A 22,142-nucleotide genomic window follows, 5' to 3' on the forward strand; every position below is an offset into this window, starting at 1 on the left:
TCACATAGAAGTAATGAGCAATTAAACTAATTTTATTTAAAACAAAGTCATTAATATAAGCCATAGCTAGTAATAACACATAAATGAATTACCTATTGGTTTGGTATGTGGTATCAAAGGATACCATATCACCAAATAGAGCATAACTCTTTTCACAAAGGGGGTCTGCCCACAATGCTCTACAAAGGCAATAATCTTCATCCATCTCAAAATCAAAGAAAAAAGCGCTCCACATTAGCTTTTTGTTGGTAAAGTTATTCACGAACATTTGAGCATCGCTTCCTTGAATGTATGCTTTTAAATCTCTATGAAAATTTTTGAAATCTTCCTTAGATGCACCAATGTTTTCATATCCTCCAACAATTTCCTTCATCATTCGAAAAGTTGTAACGGGACCAATATTCACCTATTTAAAGAACAAAACAGTTTGTCATATGAGCAATTAATTCAATGCTCATTTTTAAAATGAGCAAACAATTCAATGCTCATTTGTGAAATGAGAAAAAAATTATTTGCTCATTTGTCAAATGAGCAAACAGCTTTTATTAGAACATACAGAGAATTCATGAAACATAAGAAAATTCATGAAACAATTCAATGCTCATTTGGCAAATGAGCAAAAAATTATTTGCTCATTTGTCAAATGAGCAAACAACTTTTATTAGAACATACATAGAATTCATGAAACATAAGAGAATTTGAAAGTGTTACCTTAGAATTATTCACAATTATTTTTTTTGTGTAAAATGTTCATTTTCCTTCCTTCTTTTTGGAATAGATTGCAGCTAGGGGTGTACAAAAACTGGCCCGGACCTGAAAACCGGCCTGAACCGGACCTGTTGGGACCGGACCTGTAGATTCAGGTCCGGTCCCGGTCCTTGAAATTCAATGATTCCGGGTTTCGGGTCCTGTCCGGTTAAAACCCGGAAATTTCAGGTCCGGACCTGAAACCGGTAAAACTACTTTTTTTATTTAATAAGTCTAAATAGGTCCATAAACAGGTCCAAACAGGTCCATAACAGGTCCAAACAGGTCTAAACAGGTCCAAACAGGTCCATAACAGGTCCAAACAGGTCAGAACTTTCATATTATTTAAAAAAAAAATCAAAAAAAATAATAATCAGGTCTATTCAGGTCCAAACCCGGACCGGACCTGATTTTTTAGGTTTGGACCGGAACCGGACCTGTTTATTCAGGTCCGGTCTCCGGTCCTTAAAAATCAAGGATTCAGGTCCCGGTCCATTCAGGTCCGGGTCAGGTCCGGTCCGGTTTTGGACCGGTGTACAGCCCTAATTGCAGCTAGGTGTATAAAGTGCATGAGTATGTCCCTCATGAAATTGTGTCACTATGAATGTGTTATCATCACAATGCTTTAGGACAATATGTGCCTTGCACCCAACACGAGTAACGAGTCTCTTCCTTTTGATTGAAGCTTTTTCTTCATTGTTTTCCCCTTCCTTGTTATTTAAATCTTTTTCTACAGTAGTCTTTCTTTTCTCTTTGTATCCTTCCTTATTGCACAAGATATACTGATATTTCAATTCTTTGCTTATTCTTTGTCTTTTAGTTGTAGACTTCCTTGTATTGAAACCAGAAGCAAATGCATATCCTTTATAAAATTCAAGGCCCTCTTCAAGATTATTAAACTTCATCCCTATAGCTGGTTTCAACTCATTGGGGCATATTGGATGCCATTCTTTTGTTCCTCCAGGTGTGATCAAAGGTGCTACTTTAGGAGAAACTACTATTGTAGGAGTAGTTGGCACATTTGTGATGGTACTTGATTGACTCTCAACTTGTTCATTGTTGCTCATCATTTGTGAATATGCACCTCCTTAAACACACTTAAACACACACACACACACACACACATACACTCTCAATAATTAGAAGTGAAATCAGATTCTTAAACAAACTTACACACACACAGACATAGATACACACTTACACACACACACAAACACACACATACACATACACACACACACACACACACACACACACACACACACACACAATAATTTCAGAATCTATAATTAGAACTGAAATCAGTTTCTGAAATCAGAATTGCAAGTAGAAAGAGGAGGGGGCAGGGGGGGATAGGTTTGCTCATTTGTCAAATGAACATGCAATTCAATGCCCACATACATAAACTCTTACACTCACTCACACTCACACACAGACACACTGTTACACTCACTCACACTCACACACACTCACACACACACACACATACATACACAATTCTGTATACTGAGTGTTTTTACCCGAAACACTGAGTACTTATAGATCCTTGAATTACTTATGAATGTCATTAATATTTGCTCATTTTAATTGTAGTTACCTCATTTTAAATGTTCTATTATACATATTTAGGTTTGCTCATTATAATTGTAGTTACCTCATTTTAAATGTTCTATTATACATATTTAGGTTTGCTCATTTTAATTTATTTTCTCATTTTAAATTTGATTGAAAATAAGAACATAATAACAGCATTCAATTGAAAATAAAAACCTACTAACAACATAATAAGAGCATTCAATTGGAAATTTCAGAACATTTTTTATCATAAGTTTAATATGACGTCATTACAATCACTATCAAGTTTAATCTGATATTATTAAAATCTCTATCAAATTAATCAAACCTAAATAATTGATTCAATTCAATCAAATAATTGATGCAATTAAACATTCAATTCGATTAATGTAATTCGAAAATTAACATGTAATTCAATTCGAAAATTAACATGCAATTCCAAAATTTTCAAAGATGTAAAATCAAAATATTTTTAACATTCAGATTAACATGCAATTCAAAATTAAAAGTACGAACAAACCTCAATGATGGATGAAATTGCAACCATTGAAATTTGCAAAAAGAAATCGTTGAAATTTGCAGAAAGAAACCGTTGAAATTTGCCGAAAGAAGAGCATACTCAGTGAATCGCCATTGATAAGTAAATCGCCATTGATGAGCTTTGATTTGCAGACAGAATAGAGGAGAGAGATAAAGTAGAGGCTGAAGGTTAGTTTGTTAGGCAGGCTTATAATCTCAGCAGTTAGATTTCATCTAATCTAGCGGCTGAGATTTGTCCTCACATAAGGTGTGGGTTCTCACATAAAGGGTGGTTCTCACCGGATCCCGACCCTATATATATATATATATATATATATATATATATATATATATATATATATATATATATATATATATATATATATATATATATATATAATTTACACCTAGATCAGATAAAAATTATATTGTAGAAGGAAATCAATGACATTATAAATGTCAAATCTGTATCAATTTTCTACCCAACGTATATTGTTCACCATTTTTTTTTTTTAGGTGAGGACTTTGCCAATTTTGATAATTGTAAGGAAATTCATAAAAATCAGATATTTTTCTTTTTAAACCTTTCAGTCTCCATAATTCGTATTAGGTAGTTGTTTCAATTAAAAAACTTTGGCTCCTCAGCTCAACCAGCCAAAGCAATTTATTAAAGAATAAAATTAAACCAAAAAAAATATGTATAATCATGATAAATCGAAGGTATGAAAAGCACTAATCAATTCGGTTAATTTTTTTTTTTTAATGATATTTATTCAGTTTTGAAATTTTATTTGGGTTTATATAAAATTTGTTACAATGGCTACCAAATAATTGTAGCCATTGAATATAAATTAGGGTTTTAAATTAATGAGAATGAGAGATTGAAATTAACAAAAACAATTAATTTATACTTAGAAATATAGATTAGGGTAACGTTTTAGATTGATGAACCAAGAGATTGATATTGAAAAATTCAATAGATTAGAATCTTCAAATCTGTTGAATAATATTATTCCCAAATTATAATTTGCTTCAAGCTTTAATGCGAAGGAGGTAGGTGGAACAAGATATCAAGGTAAGATAGAAACAAAAAAAAAACGTGAGAAAAATAAAATAAAATAAAAGGGGTTAAGTGTTTTTTTTTTTTTAATCTATATGTATAATTTAGTAATATATATCAGTACATAGCATTTATAGTGCATAGAGGTACTTGTCATGTACTGTAGACTCTCTATACTTGTATATATACTAACCAAGTTATTGCCCGCGTGCGTACAACTAATTACTACCAAAAAAAAAAAAAAAAAAAAGAAAAAATTATTCTCTAATAACATGCGTACAAATTTACCAACACCCATCAAAAAATGGATATAAAAAACCTCTGTAATTGATCTTGCAACTGCCAAATTTCAGCTTTGCGGCTTCTGTATATCTATTAATCACCGCCATGGATGCAACCTCGAGCACCACTGCGGTTTCGCAGATGAGATTATCATCTCCCTCCCTTCGTAATTTCAAACCCAGATTCCTTAAGTGAGTTTTTGGACTTGCCATTTTTATTTCATTTTCTTACAAAATGATCCCATTTTGTGATTCTTGCATGCTTGGATCAATTTGAATATACTCATATTTTGATCTTTGATTTTGATTTGAAATTGTTCATGGGTTTGATCATACTCTTTGATTGGAAAATTATGATGCTTATTCCAGCCTGTTTGATTGATTTGTTGTTTTTGGTTGCTTTTTTTTTTTTTTTTTCCTATTCTGGGATTTGACTCAAATTAATGATGCCCATTTTAATCTCTCAATTATTGAATTGGGAATGCTTACATGTTCAATTTACAATTAATGACAAATTTTCGTTGGAGTTGCACCGTAAATTGTACTCTTGTTTTCTCCATAATTCATTTATGTAATTATTTCTTTCCTGCCTTTGCAATTTCCATACTATAATTCTCTGTCCTGTTGGAATTAGTTGTCACGTCGATAGTGCAATTTAAAGTAAAAATGTGGCAATGGAACCTTTGAAGTTTGAACTAGAGATGTAGCAACGAAGTCTTTATACTAGAAATGTAGCAACTAAATCTAAAAACATGAAATGTAGGAATGAAACCCGGATGGAGGTAGGACATGCTAGTATTGTGATCACTTGTACTAAGTCAAATCGGGTTGGTTGGCTTCGAGTGAAATGTCGCTCTTGCTTCTTACACCTTGATGTTGCATCATTATTTTGGCAGGTCAAGTCCACAAATCAGAAATTACATCCCTCCTTGTAGATATACATGTAAGAATTCTTCATCTGGCTCATGTACAATCGTATCTTCTGACTCAGTTGACAGTAAAAGCAGCAACATCAGTGGAGTTTCTTATTTTCAACCAGAGAAGAGAAGTAATGTAGTAGTGGGAAAAACATTTTGTTCTGCTGCTTTATACACAAGCACATACGATGAAAACCTGGCAAAAGATCCCTCTTATGTTGCTGAGGAAAAGATTGGGGTGCTTCTACTGAATCTTGGAGGACCTGATACTCTTAACGATGTTCAGCCGTTCTTGTTTAATCTATTTGCTGACCCAGTATGCTCCCTGGACAAGTTTGTTTGCTTTTATTAAGGTAGTTAAAGCTATTATGTATACGAAGTATCTAAATTGTGTCTCTTAACCATTGGACAGGACATCATTCGCCTTCCATCATTGTTTCGTTTTCTGCAAAGACCCCTGGCTAGGTTAATTTCTATGCTTAGAGCCTCTAAAAGCAAGGAAGGATACGCTTCGATAGGAGGGGGTTCACCTTTGAGAAAGATAACTGATGAGCAGGTGAGACAATTTTTCTTCGTGGACTTTCCAAATTTCTTCTTTAGTATATCTCGTGATTTGGTGAACAAGGCATTCATTAGTTAATATGGTTCATGGTTTATAGCCATTACAATCTAACTTGTAAGTGTTCTACCAATAACTAGGGGGGTTTTCCTAGTCACATTTACATCTACATAGGGACTTCTACCCCTCTTTGCCATTCTATCCACAAATCGAATTTCTTCTCTTCTTACGTAGGCAAGCTTGACGTCATTGGGACTCCGCTGCAACTCCCTGCACAAGGTGAAAAATATTGTAAAAACAATCAGCCCCCACACTTTCCTCCTTCAGCTTTCTTGTTGCCTCTAGACTCAGAGAGGACCACCACATTCTGGATTTTTTTTATTTATTATATTGGTTTTGCAATCTGTAGTGCTTCAACAATGCTTAGAAATTCTGCATGAAGTAGGCTATTTGCATAGATCAATTTGTCAAAACCATTGATCCAAATCATTGTTGTCCCGGAAGGTGCCTGATATTCGAAGGGAGATTAATATTAACAAAGGAAGCATCCACATTTACACAAGTCCGGTGAGGTAGGTGAGGTTGAGTACACACCCACCATAGGCATGGCAGCGGTGTGTGTGAAATGGCAATGTTTGAGATGCTTTGCATTCCCAGGCCAGAGATATGGCTTTTCTTGCAGTTTCATGTGGTGGGTCATGGGTTTTTTTGATAGAAAATGAACCTATTCCTTATAATTCAAAGCAAAAGAAAGGGAATAGAAAACACCATTACAGCCCGTGAACATCATTCTTATCTCTGACGTTCACTTCCAACCATTGTTTGTTATCTCCCATGAAATTCCACCCCAGGGTATTGTGCCAAACTTCACTAATCATGCAAAGCATGGATAGAGTTTTCCTCTGTACTATGACAGAGAACACACATGGAATCTGACAATCCCTCTTCGTGCAAGGGGCTGTGTATGAGGTATCCTATCCCACCAAGTGATCCACATGGAAAAGGAGTATTTTGGAGGGGCTTTGGACTTTCAAACCCATTGAACATGACGTTGATTTATTTCAGGCAGTTTGGTAGTGGCAGAGTAGGCTAGGGCTCCAGCATATCATTAATAAATTATTTGTGTTTGGATTGTGTAATTCCATTATTGCATAGTCTTATTTGTATTGAACTCTTTTTTGAAGGCAAATGCACTTAAGTTGGCACTAGAAGCAAAAAATAAGAATGTATCTGTCTATGTTGGTATGAGGTACTGGTACCCATTTACAGAAGAGGTGGTTCAACAGGTTCGTTTTCATTGTTGTTCTCTTTAGTTATTGCTGTGCCAAAATCACTTGTTTGAGTAAAACATGTCTTTGTTTTGGAACTCCCTTTCGTGATATGCTCTTGGCCGTCTCTAGAAACTGAACTGTATGTTGATTCATCAGTTATCACCATATGTGTATACGTACCCGTAAACTGTGTAATATACTTATTCTACATTTATAACCCACTACTATGCCGCTCAGATTTGGGAAACAAACCAAGTTCTACCTATATAGTGTAACAAAAAGAATCATGAGGTACAATGTTCTGAAGTGCCATCCTGTGTTGTATAAAGTGATGTTAATTATGTAAATTTGTGTTTGTCTACCGTTCTTATGAGGAAGGTCTGTTCATTACCTTTCTGCTAAGGGGGAGGCTCTGTTTCTTTATATTTTTCTTCTAGGGCTTCTACTGTCTACAGTTTCATTTCTTTGAATATTATATGTTGGAGTTTGTGCTTGTGTTCATATGATCTCGGATCCAACTATCTTTTTCTGTACCCTGCTGTCCTATGTAAAAATATGTTGGAGCAATATAGTTGAATTTTTCTTCATATAATTTTCAGATTAAGAGGGACAAAGTTACAAGACTTGTTGTCCTTCCTCTGTATCCTCAGTTTTCCATATCTACTACAGGTTCCAGCCTCCGAGCTCTTCAAAACATTTTCATGTATGTTATCTTTAGGACTTTATTGGGAAACTTTGTATATGTATCCACACTCTAAATTGGCTTACCAATATTAGAACATTGTCAGGGAAGATGCATATCTGTCTCGCTTGCCTGTAGCTATCATTAGGTCCTGGTACCAACGAGAAGGTTATATCAAGTCCATGGCTGACTTGATTGAGAAAGAGCTTCAATCCTTTTCCATGCCAGATGAGGTAGGTTAGGCTCTGTGATAGACTAAATAATATGATTTGTATATTTATATAAATAAGCAGAAATTTAAGGCTGAAAGCTTGAAATTATATTAAAGTTGCTGATGGTTTCTTACAAAAGGTAGCAGGTTTAGCCTACAAATCTCTAAATAGTGACTTGAGGTAACAACTCTCAAAAGGATGCATTCCAATTTGTGCCTACCTTCTCCTTTCTCCAATCTCTCTATTTATACTAAGGCTAAAAACTACTAACCTAATAATACTAGACTTCCCAAATTGTCTATCCAGATTAGTCTATAACAGGTTCTTTCATTTAAATGTACAACCTAGCTTTCTCATTGCACCTGGTGATTTGTTTTTGAAAATTTTGGCATTTTAACTGATAAATGGAGCTAATTGTCATTGCTGTCACCAATATATAGGTTATGATATTCTTCAGTGCTCATGGTGTGCCAGTTAGCTATGTCGAGGATGCTGGAGATCCATACAAAGATCAGATGGAGGATTGCATCTTCTTAATCATGAGAGAATTAAAAGCTAGAGGAATCAATAATGATCATGCACTTGCTTACCAGGTTTGCTATGAGCCTGCATGGTTTCCCATCTCAGCTAGTTCTTTCGTTGCTGCTTTTGTTTCCCATTTACTCCCTCCGTCCTTATTGATAGTCCCTTGTGACTAATTTTAAGTCCCAAAAATGATAGTCCCATTTGCTTTTTTCAAATACCATTAATATTAATTTTTTACCAAAATTCTCTCCAATTTGCAACAATATATGTGCAAATTTAACTTTCTCATGTAAATTTTGCTTTTCCATGTACTTTTATTCCTTTCTCTCTCTACTTTTTTGCATACTCAATGTAAGTTTACCTTTTCAACGTACTTTTAGTACTACTTATTTATGTTTATTAATTCCCGTGAAAATTGCCCATAAGGGACTATCAACAAGTGACGGAGGGAGCATATTCTTGGTCTTCACCACCCAATAAATATACCATGGAGTTGTTTGTAGTGCTTTTACATGTTCACTTCGCTAATAATATTTCTCATATCCTACTTGTTCAGAGTCGAGTTGGTCCTGTGCAATGGCTGAAACCTTACACTGATAAAGTTCTTGTTGAGCTTGGCCAAAGAGGAGTAAAGAGTCTGCTGGCTGTTCCTGTGAGGTGAGTCACAAATATTTAACAAGCTTTCTTTTTTGTATGTACTATTATAATGCTATCATTCTTTCATTACTGGATGGCTGGATGCTGTTTTTCATTGATGAGTAGCAGTTCTCTGTTTTTGTACAAAATTGTTTATAAGGGAACTTGTAAAAAGTTGAAAGTACTCTGTAGTAGATTCTGTTTGGACTCCGCAATATTTTGGAGAAAGAAAAAACCAGTGAGTAATACCTTATTCTATGATAATATTGAAATATACATGTAAACTCACTGATGTTGGTGTTTAAAAAACTAATTTTGCTTTATTTATATTATCTGATTAACAATGTCTATTTGGATTGTTGTTGTAGTTTTGTGAGTGAGCACATTGAGACGCTTGAAGAGATTGATATGGAATACAAGGAACTGGCACTTGAATCTGGCATTGAGAATTGGGGTCGTGTTCCTGCTCTCAACTGCACTTCTTCTTTCATCAACGATCTAGCTGATGCTGTCACTGAAGCTTTACCTTCAGCAACTGCAATCTCAACCAGCACATCTGAAGAAGTAAATAATGATCCGGCCAAGATTTTCGTAAAATTGTTTTTTGGCTCTCTGTTGGCCTTCCTCCTGCTTTTGTCCCCAAAGATATTCTTGGCATTTAGGAACAACTTTTTGTAGAAATCAATGGAAGACTTACCAGGTTTTTGAAGCCACACAGACACAGTATACACAAAACTGACTGCAGAGGAGAATCATATATAGGGGGACTTAAGAGGATGCTTGTTTCCTTTTGATTTCTTGCTCAACTTCCAAATGATGACAAATGTATATAGTCTATTACTCTATTTTGTCTCCGGATGGTTATTTTTCAAAAATATACATCTGTAACAAGTATGTGTGTGTAGAAATTGGAACGGAGATTTCTGTGGTTACAGGTTCTGAAAATTTTTATTGTTGAATAGTTTTCTACAATTCAATTGCTGTTATCCTGCTTGCAAGTCTCCCCACCATGCTAATAAGATGGAATTAGTCGTGCATTAACAGATCATTAGTCGTGCATTAATAGATCATGAGATTTGGTATGAAACTCATGGCATACACATAACTACACAATAATTGATTCTAGTTTTCTTTGGTTGGAGAAACCAAAACCGAAGTGGATACAAACTAGATTAGTTGATTATAGTCTTGTGAGTGGTACCAAACCACCAATGACATGAGATAAAACTCAGCTACAAATTTGCACTGTGTCACTTTATTTTTTTACTTCAGAGTAAATTTATCTCCTCAGTGTAAAACTCCCAACTATAACTGCTTGTCGACAGTGGTGATTTGGGTACAATAAGATTGTGGTCTAAACTCGAAAATGAAGGGAAGGAACAAGAATTTTGAACTTTTATCACCTTAAAATATTTATGCATAAGAAAAACATAACTAGTTAACTACATGAGATCTTGTTGGATTTGTCTCCATATGTATTTTCACAACACGCTTTTCACCAGACCTGAAGAAGATAGTTATTCATTCACTAATAAGCCATTTAATGTCAAATACATTGCATTTACCAGCAATCAGCAGCCAAATATCAGAAGTATAAAGTTTGCCTTTTATGTGTTATCTAAAAGGGATGGAGGAAGAGAGACATGTTTCAAAGGGAATTGAGCTTCAGCCCTTTGATTCGATTACAAAAATCCTCATCATGTCTGGTTTTTCTCAAAAATCTTCAGCTCAAATACGCACTTGGGGGTAAAAGAGAATGGAAAGAAGGCAACTTGTCTAAAAGCAAGTCACATAATGTGGACGTTCAACTTAAACTTGGTAGCCAGTGAAGGTAAATCCCCGTCCTACGATTTCACCAGCACAATACCATGCAAAGCATTCCAGTCCAAACAAAGCTGCGACTCCAAGTTCTTCAACTTTCACGTCCTTCCTGTTCTGCCATGCCTGCTTTACTTGATCAACTTCTTTCCGGAGTGCCTCACGACGACCAGGTAAGCTGCATCAACATTAAGAGCCAGACACGTCAGTTTTCTGACATTTGAATGAGAGTATACACAGTACATGGCTTTTGTTGGTGAAGATCATCGATAGTCGAACAGTTTAAAGGTGATTGACAACATAAGTTGATACATATAATCCCATGTAACAATACCATAAAATTAAGAAATACCAAAATACCTTTTCATGGGGCAAGTCATAAACGTACATACCCCTTCTTAGATATGCACTACAAATCTACAACCATGTCTCAAGAGAAAATGACAGGATCAAAATGCCTTGGAACAAGCGACTTGTGCAAGGTCAAACATTGACCACTATTTGTGACACATAATATGCAATAAATACATAATAATATCTTAAGAATCCAATCCAATAACTTCAGTATTTCTATCAGCAAATTAGACTTGTTTTTAAAATTAATTAATACTATAAATATTAAAACCACAGACCCAATAGTAGAGGACAAGATAAAAAGCACCCAAAATATGACCACAACATAGCCGAGGCCCACACATTTATAATTTCACTTTCCAGTCCAATTCAGTGGCTTGATAGTACTCACAGCAAAATAATATAACTATTTAGAACAAATACTCTTTTTTAACCAGATCATTACTAACAGAAACTCTATTTACTCAACAACAAAGCCTTAGTCCCAAAATGATTTGCGGACGGCTAACATGAATTTCAAAATAAATTCTAGGTCTATTTACACATATTGCAAACATACATTCAAGGTAATGTAAGCCTGCTTAAATGAAGAGATCAATGAATATCATGGAAGTACTTATCCCACCCAAACTCACAAGATAAAATTAACCTGCTTATATAAAACAGAATATAGCTTATGTATCCTATCCTATCCATGATGACAGATAATAAAAAAAAAAATAAAAAAAATAAACATTATGATTCTTCCGTGAAGACAACAAACAGCAGCAAAATTAAGGCACTATGAGTTTCTGTAACATCCATTTCTGTTTGTATACACACCTGGCAAGACGAGTGTAAAACAATTGCTTGGCCAACCGATTGCATGTCTCAACAGTGGGAGGTTCTTGAATGTGCTCCTTGTTTTGCTCTAGCATCTGCTTATAGTAGACTTCCCCGTGTTTGGAGACAAATTGGGTAGCCTGACAAGCCTTGGACTGCAACTGACGAAGCTTTGATGCAATTGATGCCATTGAAATCAAAACTAAAGAGATACACATTGATAGAAACATCTTAGCATCGTAAAACATAGTAGATGACATGAACAATGTAGATATGGACAGTGTGAGAGAGGAGGGGGGGGGGGGGGGGGGGGGGGAAGGGAGACAAGATGTGAGTTGAACACTGATAGGATTGAAAAAAATGAATCAATTTCATAACCAAGCAACATAATAGACTTTTCACATATTTAGCGCAAGCCTTAAAGCACAGGTGCAATTATACCATATAAGGCTCTCTGCATAATGAAATTATTTAGTATAATCAAGATAGATTCATAGCTCAAAATCTCACAACCAAGGAAATATTTTCCACAAGGGTGTTCGCAGCATTTCTCACAAAAAGTATCCGCATGAAACAGGGAGAAATTTTCATGAGAGGATCTGGGAATTCCATTTTCATAAGAATCATATCCATATATGATATGATTGCCAACCTTGGAATCCTCTTCATTCCTTAGACGCCCAACCTTGGATAATCAAATATAATAGAATGGCCCAACTCAGATTAGCCCAAAAACCCACAAAACATCTTTTCCTCACCAATACTCTACGTCCCCATTGCAATCACAACATTCATAAGCACCACACAAGCATCCAAATCATGAACCGAAACATGGAGAGGCTAACTAGCAGAACAATACAAAGTAATCAAAAAATAGATAATACCAACAAAAGGTCCTTCCTATCTGTCTGATATAAACTGATTAAAAAGTATATACTCCAACAAAATCTATAAACAACATGTTCAACATATGAAACGGAACAATTGAACAACAATAATCTTCTGAAACCTTTCATTTGCTACCCCAACCTCTCCTAAATCATTTTCTTCCACTGCAATTGAGGGGTAAACCCTTGCTAATTAACACAATTCCCATACTTGAGCACAATAATGACGATAAACCCGATACATTGCATATGCTCATCATTTTACTTTTCTTTCATTAGCTGCTGTTTTCAGCTCTAGACCCTCCGAGATGATGCTAACCCCAAACCCACAAATGTAATCAGACAAAACCCTACATACGTATCGATACCTTATCAAAGACGATAAACAAGCTTACATCATTTCAATTTTCAAATGCAAACCCTAAAATCAGAAAATGTAAGCACAAAACCCCAAAATTTAACGAAATTCCCAAATGAAATTTCCAATGCAAATCCCTCGAGCTAATCAATCCATCATCTAACAAAGCTAATCAAATTTCCCAATTCAAGAATCACATTTCTGAATCTACAACAACAAATCAAAAACCCCTCAATCATGAACATAATCAAATCCCTCAAACATCGGCCAAATCAGCCCACATTTATCCATCAATTCAACCAAATAAAACACAAAATCAACCCCACCAATCATCAATCAAGAACAAAGTCATATCAAAGACCAAAGCACATAAGACAAATTCATCAAAGCAATCGACGAGCTAAAACTTGAAATTGATACGAAAATCAAAAACCCAAATTAGAAAGAAAACTAACCCTCTGAGAAGATCGCGCGAGTGAGATCGACCAGGAGGAGAGAGAAAGTGAAGAAATGTGAGAGAAGATGAGGAAGGTGTGCTTGCTCTGCTTTAGAGAGGGTCTTATTTCTGATTTTTCAATTTTCTTTATTTATTATTAATGGTTTAACCCTAATACTTTAAAAATAACCCACCCAAAATTTCAAAATGGATCTTATTATTTGGAGTGGGTTGGTAATTTTGGATCGGGTTTATGTGGAGTTTGTGGACATGTGGTGTTTATTATTCAAGTTGCCAACAAGTCTCATATGAGGCAATTTTCGATGTTTGTGTGTTTATTGATGCATAAATGTCATTGCTTGTATTTCCTCAGTTGTAGTGATATTTCACAGGTGTTGCTTTCTTGCTCGCTCATATGAAGAAGGTTGGCCTACATCAAGCCTCGACGATTCTGGCGCCACACAGATGATTTGCGCTCATCACTTGACAGCAAAATCTTATGATTATTTAAATTACATTGATGAATAAATAAATAAATAACCTATATTGTACCTAAGGTTTGAGAGTAATTTGTCTTTTAAGTTTGCTTCATACCATAATTAGGTATGAAAGACTACAAATTTATAGTCACATACAATCATTTATAGTAGTTTCAGTCTCACCGAGTTTCTCTCTATCAAAACTTATAAAGCAAGCAACTTATAATGAAGCAACAGGGGGTAAGGAATTGAGAATAAAGTGTATCATAAAACAAAAAATAATAGATTGTTTTAGGCTTTGTTCTATTTACATAAATAAAAAAAAAATAAAATCATGTTTATTTTGAGTTTATTAAGGTTTATTTTGATCTAACTAAATTTTAATCGTACTTACTCTTTAATTTTTCAGAGAAATATTATGCTAAAAGAATTACTTTACAGAATTTTGAATTTGCAAACAACACTTTTTATATATGTAGTAGTTACAATTGTGATGAATAATCCCACAAGAATTATAAATTTTTATCACTTTATATACAATTTTACTAAAAATGTCCGACACAAATTTTTGTGGAGGCCATTGCTAAATTCCCAAGTGCTTTTCTTTATCTCCAACTTTATAGCCTAAAAGTAAAATCACGATTAAAAATAAGGATATTAGAAAAGTAATATAAACTGGATATCGATGAAAGGCCTAAGGGTTTTTGGAGCATTTTCATCTAAAGTATCTCCTTAATTAATACTTGTACATAGATAACGGTTCATAGTATTTAGAAAAAATTGACATTTGCTACTAGCAAAAGAGCCTCATGTCACATTTACTACTTGTTTAATATTTTATTTTATTTTGCTACCACCCAAATCTCTAAAATATATATTTCACTACCAAATGAGTTATGCCTTTATAGTTTCTGTTACTTGGGCTCAGCCACCATTCGACCACCTTGTAGCCACCCCTCCACCTCATTGCCACCCTCTTCTCCTTAACTGCCACCCCTCCCCCCTGCCGGCGCCGGCGCGACCCCACCCCCTCCCTTCCCCCCACCCTACGCAGCCAACCCCCCTTCCCTTTCCCCGTTCTTACTGCCCCGACCCCCACCCCGAACCAAAACCACCCCCTTTCCCTTCCCCCCACCGGAATCGGCCCCCAGCCCCGTTCCCCCCACCGAAATCGACCCCCCTCCCCTTCCCCTACCCTTTTCGGCCATCCCCAACCCTAAACCACCACCCCAAACCACCCTAAACGAATTTTAGGGTTTCGCTTATGGTGGTTTTAGGGTGGTGGTTTAGGGTTGGGGATGGCCGAAAAGGGTAGGGGAAGGGGAGGGAGGTCGATTTCGGTGGGGGAAACGGGGCTGGAGGGGCGATTCCGGTGGGGGGAAGGGAAACGGGGTGATTTTGGTTTGGAGTGGGGGTCGAGGCAGCAAGAACGGGGAAAGGGAAGGGGGGGTTGGCTGCATAGGGTAGGGGAAAGGGAGGGGGGTGGGGTCGCGCCGGCCGGCCGAAGCTCTAGGCGTCGGCCGCCGGTTGGGGGAGGGGGAAGGGGATGGTGGTGAAGTGGAGGGGTGGCAGTTGAGGGTGGCTGGGTTTTTTTTTTAATTTTAATTTTTTAATTGTTTTTTTTAAAAAATAAAAAATAAAATAAAAAAACTTAACGGAAGCTTAACGGATTCCGTTTAATAGTAGTGAAATTTTAATTATGTGATTTTAGGTGGTAGCAAAATAAAATAAAATAAAAAATTAAACAGGTAGTAAATGTGACACAAGGTTTTTTCGCTGATAGTAAATATCAAATTTTCCTATTATTTAAACTCCTAAAAAATAGAAATAATGATGTGCATAAAAAACCAACATAGTAACATACTCTCTTTGCCCAAGCACGTGCTTAACAAATTAGATAGGAAATTTTGACTTTTACCACCAAAAAAAATCAAAAAATTGTTTTTTACCACCAAAACTTCTAAAACTTTTATTTTACCACCAAAAAATTTTCTAAAAATTGTTTTTTACCACCAAACGTCAAGAAAACCGTTAAATCTAACGGCTTAAAAAAATTTCTTCGATTTTCGTGCGCAAAATATATTTTTCATAGGTTTAGAGGGGCACTTTGGCCCTATGGGTCCAATTTGAGGTCAAAATTGACAAAAAATGATTGAAAATGCCTCGTTTTGCGTGTTCACGCAAATCGAGGTTTTTTTAAACACGCAAAACGAGGCATTTTCGATCATTTTTTGTCAATTTTGACCTCAAATTGGGCCCATAGGGCCAAAGTGCCCCCCAAAACCCCTAAAGAGCATGTGTTTGACACGAAAATCGAAAAATTTAAAAAATTCCGTTAGGTTTTTGATGACAGGTGGTAAAAAACAACTTTTAATTTTTTATTTGGTGGTAAAATAAAAGTTTTAGAAGTTTTGGTGGTAAAAAACATTTTTTTGATTTTTTTTGGTGGTAAAAGTCAAAAAATCCAATTAGATATTGTAGCCATGCAAAAGACATGAGCTACCTAGGAATGAGGAAGTTGAGGAGAAAGACAAAAGAGCTAGTGGTTTTAATGAGTTGAAATGAGAAAGGAGAGGGGTGGAGGACATGTTAGGTTTGGGGGAGAAAAAGAAATAAGGGAGGCAGGTGGTAGGGGTAGTTACATAGAGAATGCAAATGTGTAATCAGGAGCAAAGCCAAACTTGATTGAGGAGGGGCTCGGTCTAATAAGAGCGATTGAGGGAGGGAGCGGTCTAATATGCATTCATGCTATTTCAATATAAGTGCGAGTAGGGCAAAGCACTAGTAACGCGAAACACCATATAGGCTATGGCCCTGTTAGGCCTCAACTAAGTTTCGCCATGAATTCAATGGGGTGATGCAGTTTGATAAATGTCGTCGTTCAACGTTCGTTAATATGAAACATTATTCATAAACAATATAGTATGTTAACTCTCCAACAAGTGCTTGGATCAACTAATAAAGAGTTATTTATTTTATATTAACCAAAATCTTGAATTCAAATCAAACCCTAAAAAAGTAGCAACATTTGTTATAAAGAGATTTTCCTAATTGGAGCCTAACCCGCCTCTAATACGGATTAAGCTCATTAAACATGATGTTGTGTAACTTTGTCTCATTAGTCATTACACTCATTAGACCATTTAGACACTACTTTCTCTCAAACCCCAGAAATAAAGAAGAATAAACCATTAACCCAACACATTTCTCTTTCAAACTCTCACCAACACCAAAATCACAAAACCCCCAAATGGGTCCACCCAAATTCATGCGCCCAAAACCACAAATCAATGGCGAAGAACCAGAAAAACCCATCAATTTGGTGAGCTCAAACCTTTACATAGCCAATTGCGGCCCAGCAGTGGGTCTCTCCTACGAAGCCATATCAACGGCGTTCAGCCAATTCGGCGTCGTCCGAGGAGTTCACGCCGCCGACGACAGTGGCACTCGAGTTATCGTCTCATTTTCCGACGAGGGTTCAGCTCAATCAGCTTTCACTGCTTTCAATGGCCGCCGTTGTTCGCAGCTTTCTGACCGGTTTTTGCATATCCGCTACTCTGTACTTCGCCCATCTTCGCCGGTAAATTATAATTTTTTTACTTGGAATTTTGATTTCTGATTGTGGGTGTTGATTTATTTGAGCTTTTATTTGGTGGGTGTGATTTAATTAGCATATTGTTTGTTGGAAAATTGAGATTTGATTGTAGGGATATATAAAAATGGGTTATGTTCTTTTTATTGATTGGTAATTTTAGAGTTTAGTTTTCCTGATTTTTTATTTCAAAGTCATAAATAATGAAATTGATATAATGACCTCTAAAGGTTAATACTTTGTATGTAAGAAGTTCAAGTAAGGAAATTGAGCTTTAAGTGAACATTATTAACACTGATTTTCTTGTGATTGCCTAAACAAATATGGAGTACAAATTTAGGAAATATATTTAATGCTTATGGTTTCGACTCTTTCTGATTAACCTTGTAGTGCTGCATACATCAATTTGAAACTGTCATGATGTTTATGTATTTAGATATATGTGAATGTGTTGGATTGGGAGGGGCGGGTGGACTAGTGGAGGTTTGGTAAAGTAGGAATAAACTGTGCTCTTGAATGGAAACGAGTGATTGTGTGTGTCTTAGATAAATGGTGATATGATGTGACAAATTTATTTTTATTTTTTTAAACTTGAATCAAAGGCTGCTAAGGTGCACATGTTTTCAGGTACGAGATCGTGATATGGTGGATGTATCGTTGACTGCTGATGAGCTAAATATACCTGGCCTTCACTTGTTTATGGACTTCATTACTCCAAAAGAAGAGGAGGTTGGTAGTTTGTTAATTGGAAGCTTTTCACACAAGACATTGCGTTATTGTCTTTTATATTTGCTAATCAATTTTCCTCCTAGGACCTACTTGCAGCAGTTGATTCGAGACCCTGGATAAGTCTTGCTAAAAGAAGAGTTCAGCATTATGGTTATGAGTTCTGCTATCAGGTTGTCATTTATATTTGACTATGAAGAGGCTATCAGTGTTTCAGAACTTTACAGTTTTTGCTGCTGTAATATTTATTGTTATTATAACTTAAGTAATAAAGTCTCAACTAAAATGAAGTATATAGCTTGTATATCTACTTGTCTATCTAAAGCATGCTTCGGATGACTTAAAAAAGATAATTAAGAATGGAGGTTGGAATGTACAAAGTATATGCAAAGAAAACGCATTATATAACCTTTGGCTATGTATGATAATTTTTTTCCCCCCCTTTTGCACTTTTCACTATGAAGCAAATGAAGTATACATGGTTTATGCAATGAGAGTTGGATAAAATGTCATTATGTGCCGCTTCCATGAAACATTGTGAAAATGTAGCACTTAAATGATGCTGGTATACCTCCCACTGCCAATCTGCCACCTCCACGTGTTTGTTTATTATCACCTAAGCTATGTTTATTGCAACTGGAACTATGAAGCAATCTGAAAACTTTGGCCCATATTTATAGTTAGAAATTGAACATACTCCCCTTCTGAATCTTAGTTTTATAATGCTAAAACAACGGGCCATAGTGTTAGTTTCAGGTGCATTGCATTCCGCAGAGAATGTTTGCTAATCCAATTAATTGAATACTACCAAGTAGCCATGTCTCCCTTTCAACTGGGCCATTGATTATTTTTTGTTGACTTGTCAGTTGTCACTGTTTAGTTGTTTTTTGCATTAACGGTTACGGTAGCCCTTTGCTTTATTCATGTTTTTCTTGTTTTCCAACGCTTTGATCTCTTCAACCTATCAATTAGGCCAAAGTTTATTCAAATATATTCACGTTTTGGTTGACAGACTAGAAATGTTGACACAAAAAAGTTCTTGGGTGGACTTCCATCATTTGTTTCACCTGTGCTAGAAAGAATCTCAGCGTCTTCTCTTGATGATGCTGCAACTATAAACTTGGACCAGTTAACAGTATGCTTCAAAATTTTACCATCCTCATTTCGGACTTACTTTCTGATTGCTTTACTTCATCTTTATTTTTTTTATTTGTTTTGTTAACTGAAGTACCTTGGCTTATCTCCAGGTTAATGAATACCCACCTGGAGTGGGATTGTCTCCTCATATTGATACTCATTCAGCATTTGAGGATAAGATTTTCAGTCTTTCACTAGCAGGGCCTTGCATTATGGAATTCAGGAGGTATCAAGGAGGTATTTGGCAATCTGATCCTGCAATGAGCAAGACTATGCACGAAGAGAATCCTGAAAATTCCACAAACTTCTTTAGAAGAGCTATATATCTTCCCCCACGGTCAATCCTTCTATTATCAGGGGAGTCACGTTATGCTTGGCATCATTACATCCCACACCATAAGGTAATAATCAGGGGAGGCAAGTAATGCTGCATTTACTAATTTGCTGTCGACTAAGTATCACAAATATAATTATACATCATATGGAATTGGAAAGGTCATTAACTCGTTATACCTGTATTCAATGATCTCTGTTCTGGGGAATAGTTTGGATAATTGGATGTATTTTTCTGTGGTTCACTTTCAAATGAGGTGACTTTCCTGGTCAATTGCTCTTGCTGACACCAGGGTGATATGGGGCTATTACTTGAACAGGTTAATATGTGTTGCCAAATTTTCTGTTTGAACAGAAGTAGAATTACTTGAATAATCTTGTCCGTATATTAAAATTCTACTATATTTTTCTAGTTTCCCCTTTCTGTGTTGCTTCTCAAATATATTTAGCATCTAGTGTTGGAAAGACTGATACCCTCTTCTGTATTCACTTTTTGAGCAATTCAAATTCCCTGTTGAGTTATAACATGAAAAGCAAATTGAGATGTTCATTTTGTGTTTTCTGAACAGTGAGTCAGTGATTACAAGTTTACAACCCTCCCAACTAGATAACTAATGTTACTACTATTGTTGATAACATTCTTGTTTGGGTTTTCCTTTAGTTATGTTTTTGGACCAGTGACTTGCAGTGTTATCTTTGGTCAGGGACATTTATTTTTGCCTTAAAACCCCAATCGAGTAAATGATTTTTTTGTTGGATGTAACATTTTAGAAATTGCCATGTTGAGATCAGTCTTGTCGTTCTAAGTTTCTAAATAATCATCTTGTTTATAGTTAACTTATGGACCCGGTCCATCTGCTAACTGACCCAACTTATGCTATATACATTTAAATCTATCTTTATCAAAAACACCCCTATTATCCTTGCTGTTTGTGCTGGTCTATCCCAGATGCTGCAGAATAGCCTAATTGTTTGCTCAGCTTGTTTTATCAGTTCCTCATATTTTTCTTGATTCCTATAGATTGACAATGTGAAAGACAGCTTGATTCGAAGGGCCTCAAGAAGGGTATCTTTCACACTGCGCAAGGTATTTGTTTTTCCGTTTTCCGTTTTCTTGTAAAACTATCTTTTACTTCATTTTTTACTGTAATTTGGATGTTTGTTGCCTTCAAATCACTTAATGTGTCCCTTTTCCAAAAGTTTGCAAACTGCTTAGCCTTTGAGCGTTAAATGTAAAATTATCTGTTTTTCCAAGTCTAATTTTTATTTGGCCTGAACTAAAAATTACGTCAGTTGACCTCATGAAACTTTTTTCTTGTGTAAGCTTGCAAGGGAAAAAAAAAAGAGTTTATTCTCTGCTATTTAATTTATCCACCCCTTTGGTAATTGTCCTCTGTATATCTTAAGCATGGAACTATGTAGTTTATGTAGTTCATGTTACTCTTGTGGCTTTGTCATATTTAAAATATAATTGAATAATCCACATGCTCTCTATCCCTCCCTGCATTAAAAAAGAAGTTTGTTTGCCATAAAGTCTGTTCCTGTTAGCGATTCCTTGTACTGCTGGTTGGTTTTGCATGGTTTCAGGCCGTAACTTTGTTGGCTTTTATGTGTGTAGGTCCGTACAAGACCTTGCTGCTGTGAATATGGTCAGTATTGTGACTCTCAGAGGTAGAGAGAGAGAGAGAGAGAGAGAGATCCTGTGTCGGTTATGGTAACCTGTATGTAGTGACAGCTTAACAACCAGCTAATGGAATTGCGATGGATGATGGTGTTGCCAGATTCTTTTTCTCTTGCTTAAAAGGATTGAAGCTCTCTGTTCGTTGCATTGAGATTCATACATATGAAGAAATTTGCTAATTTTGAGAAAATTAATATTCTCAATATTTTTACCACTCGCTGAAGGGTGTTGTTTAGGATGCGGTTACATGAATGAAAAAAAAGGCACGCTTCTGCTAATTTACATCAAATTTCATGTTCGTGATGCTTTGGAGATTGCTGTTTCGGGACACTTGGTGACTTGATTGAAACTTGGAAGCAATAGCCACAAAACATATTACAATATCTAGGGATTAGATTGGGGAGTTGAACTGCTGAATATTAATTAATTAATAGAACACCCAGAACTAAGATCTTTTAAAGTGCCATCTACTGGCATCATACTTTGTAATACTTGTATATTGTTTGATTTGATGCAATTTTTCCAATGAGCGCAT

The 22,142-nt window shown here is 35.8% G+C and overlaps 3 protein-coding genes across 4 annotated transcripts; 2 read left to right on the forward strand and 1 right to left on the reverse strand.

Annotated features, from left to right (window-relative positions):
- Nucleotides 1-4,139: 4,139 nt before the first annotated feature.
- Nucleotides 4,140-9,950, forward strand: LOC145569030 (ferrochelatase-2, chloroplastic-like). Of its 2 annotated transcripts, XM_081628404.1 has the most exons (9): nucleotides 4,140-4,374; nucleotides 5,079-5,415; nucleotides 5,512-5,655; nucleotides 6,843-6,944; nucleotides 7,529-7,632; nucleotides 7,718-7,844; nucleotides 8,264-8,416; nucleotides 8,905-9,005; nucleotides 9,353-9,950. In XM_081628404.1, exons 1-9 carry the CDS (start codon nucleotides 4,289-4,291, stop codon nucleotides 9,660-9,662), a joined length of 1,464 nt encoding a protein of 487 aa, XP_081484530.1. In that variant the 5' UTR covers nucleotides 4,140-4,288; the 3' UTR covers nucleotides 9,663-9,950. The 2 variants fall into 2 exon arrangements, with proteins under 2 accessions (XP_081484530.1, XP_081484531.1); XM_081628405.1 differs by lacking the exons at nucleotides 7,529-7,632; nucleotides 7,718-7,844.
- A 526-nt stretch (nucleotides 9,951-10,476) lies between these two features.
- Nucleotides 10,477-13,834, reverse strand: LOC145567667 (uncharacterized). The gene is made up of 3 exons (XM_081627009.1): nucleotides 13,679-13,834; nucleotides 11,979-12,180; nucleotides 10,477-10,980 (listed from the first exon to the last, which is right to left on the reverse strand). The coding sequence occupies exons 2-3, from the start codon at nucleotides 12,167-12,169 to the stop codon at nucleotides 10,794-10,796; spliced, it is 378 nt and encodes a 125-aa protein (XP_081483135.1). The 5' UTR covers nucleotides 12,170-12,180; nucleotides 13,679-13,834; the 3' UTR covers nucleotides 10,477-10,793.
- Nucleotides 13,835-17,315: 3,481 nt separating this feature from the next.
- LOC145569031 (alkylated DNA repair protein ALKBH8 homolog) lies at nucleotides 17,316-22,133 on the forward strand. The gene is made up of 7 exons (XM_081628406.1): nucleotides 17,316-17,718; nucleotides 18,358-18,459; nucleotides 18,543-18,629; nucleotides 19,469-19,591; nucleotides 19,704-19,994; nucleotides 20,948-21,013; nucleotides 21,545-22,133. The coding sequence occupies exons 1-7, from the start codon at nucleotides 17,389-17,391 to the stop codon at nucleotides 21,599-21,601; spliced, it is 1,056 nt and encodes a 351-aa protein (XP_081484532.1). The 5' UTR covers nucleotides 17,316-17,388; the 3' UTR covers nucleotides 21,602-22,133.
- The last annotated feature ends 9 nt before the right edge of the window (nucleotides 22,134-22,142 follow it).

This window comes from Chenopodium album, chromosome 11, assembly GCF_948465745.1.
Source record: "Chenopodium album chromosome 11, dcCheAlbu1.1, whole genome shotgun sequence".
Classification (NCBI taxonomy): domain Eukaryota; kingdom Viridiplantae; phylum Streptophyta; class Magnoliopsida; order Caryophyllales; family Amaranthaceae; genus Chenopodium; species Chenopodium album.

Coding starts and splice junctions, on each gene's coding strand:
- LOC145569030 (XM_081628404.1), top strand. CDS start 4,289: ATGGATGCAACCTCGAGCACCACTGCGGTTTCGCAGATGAGATTATCA. Junction 4,375..5,078: donor TTCAAACCCAGATTCCTTAA/GTGAGTTTTTGG, acceptor TTATTTTGGCAG/GTCAAGTCCACAAATCAGAA. Junction 7,633..7,717: donor GCTCTTCAAAACATTTTCAT/GTATGTTATCTT, acceptor GAACATTGTCAG/GGAAGATGCATATCTGTCTC.
- LOC145569031 (XM_081628406.1), top strand. CDS start 17,389: ATGGGTCCACCCAAATTCATGCGCCCAAAACCACAAATCAATGGCGAA. Junction 17,719..18,357: donor TACTTCGCCCATCTTCGCCG/GTAAATTATAAT, acceptor ACATGTTTTCAG/GTACGAGATCGTGATATGGT. Junction 18,630..19,468: donor GTTATGAGTTCTGCTATCAG/GTTGTCATTTAT, acceptor TTTGGTTGACAG/ACTAGAAATGTTGACACAAA.
- LOC145567667 (XM_081627009.1), bottom strand. CDS start 12,169: ATGGCATCAATTGCATCAAAGCTTCGTCAGTTGCAGTCCAAGGCTTGT. Junction 10,981..11,978: donor TTTTACACTCGTCTTGCCAG/GTGTGTATACAA, acceptor ATGTTGATGCAG/CTTACCTGGTCGTCGTGAGG.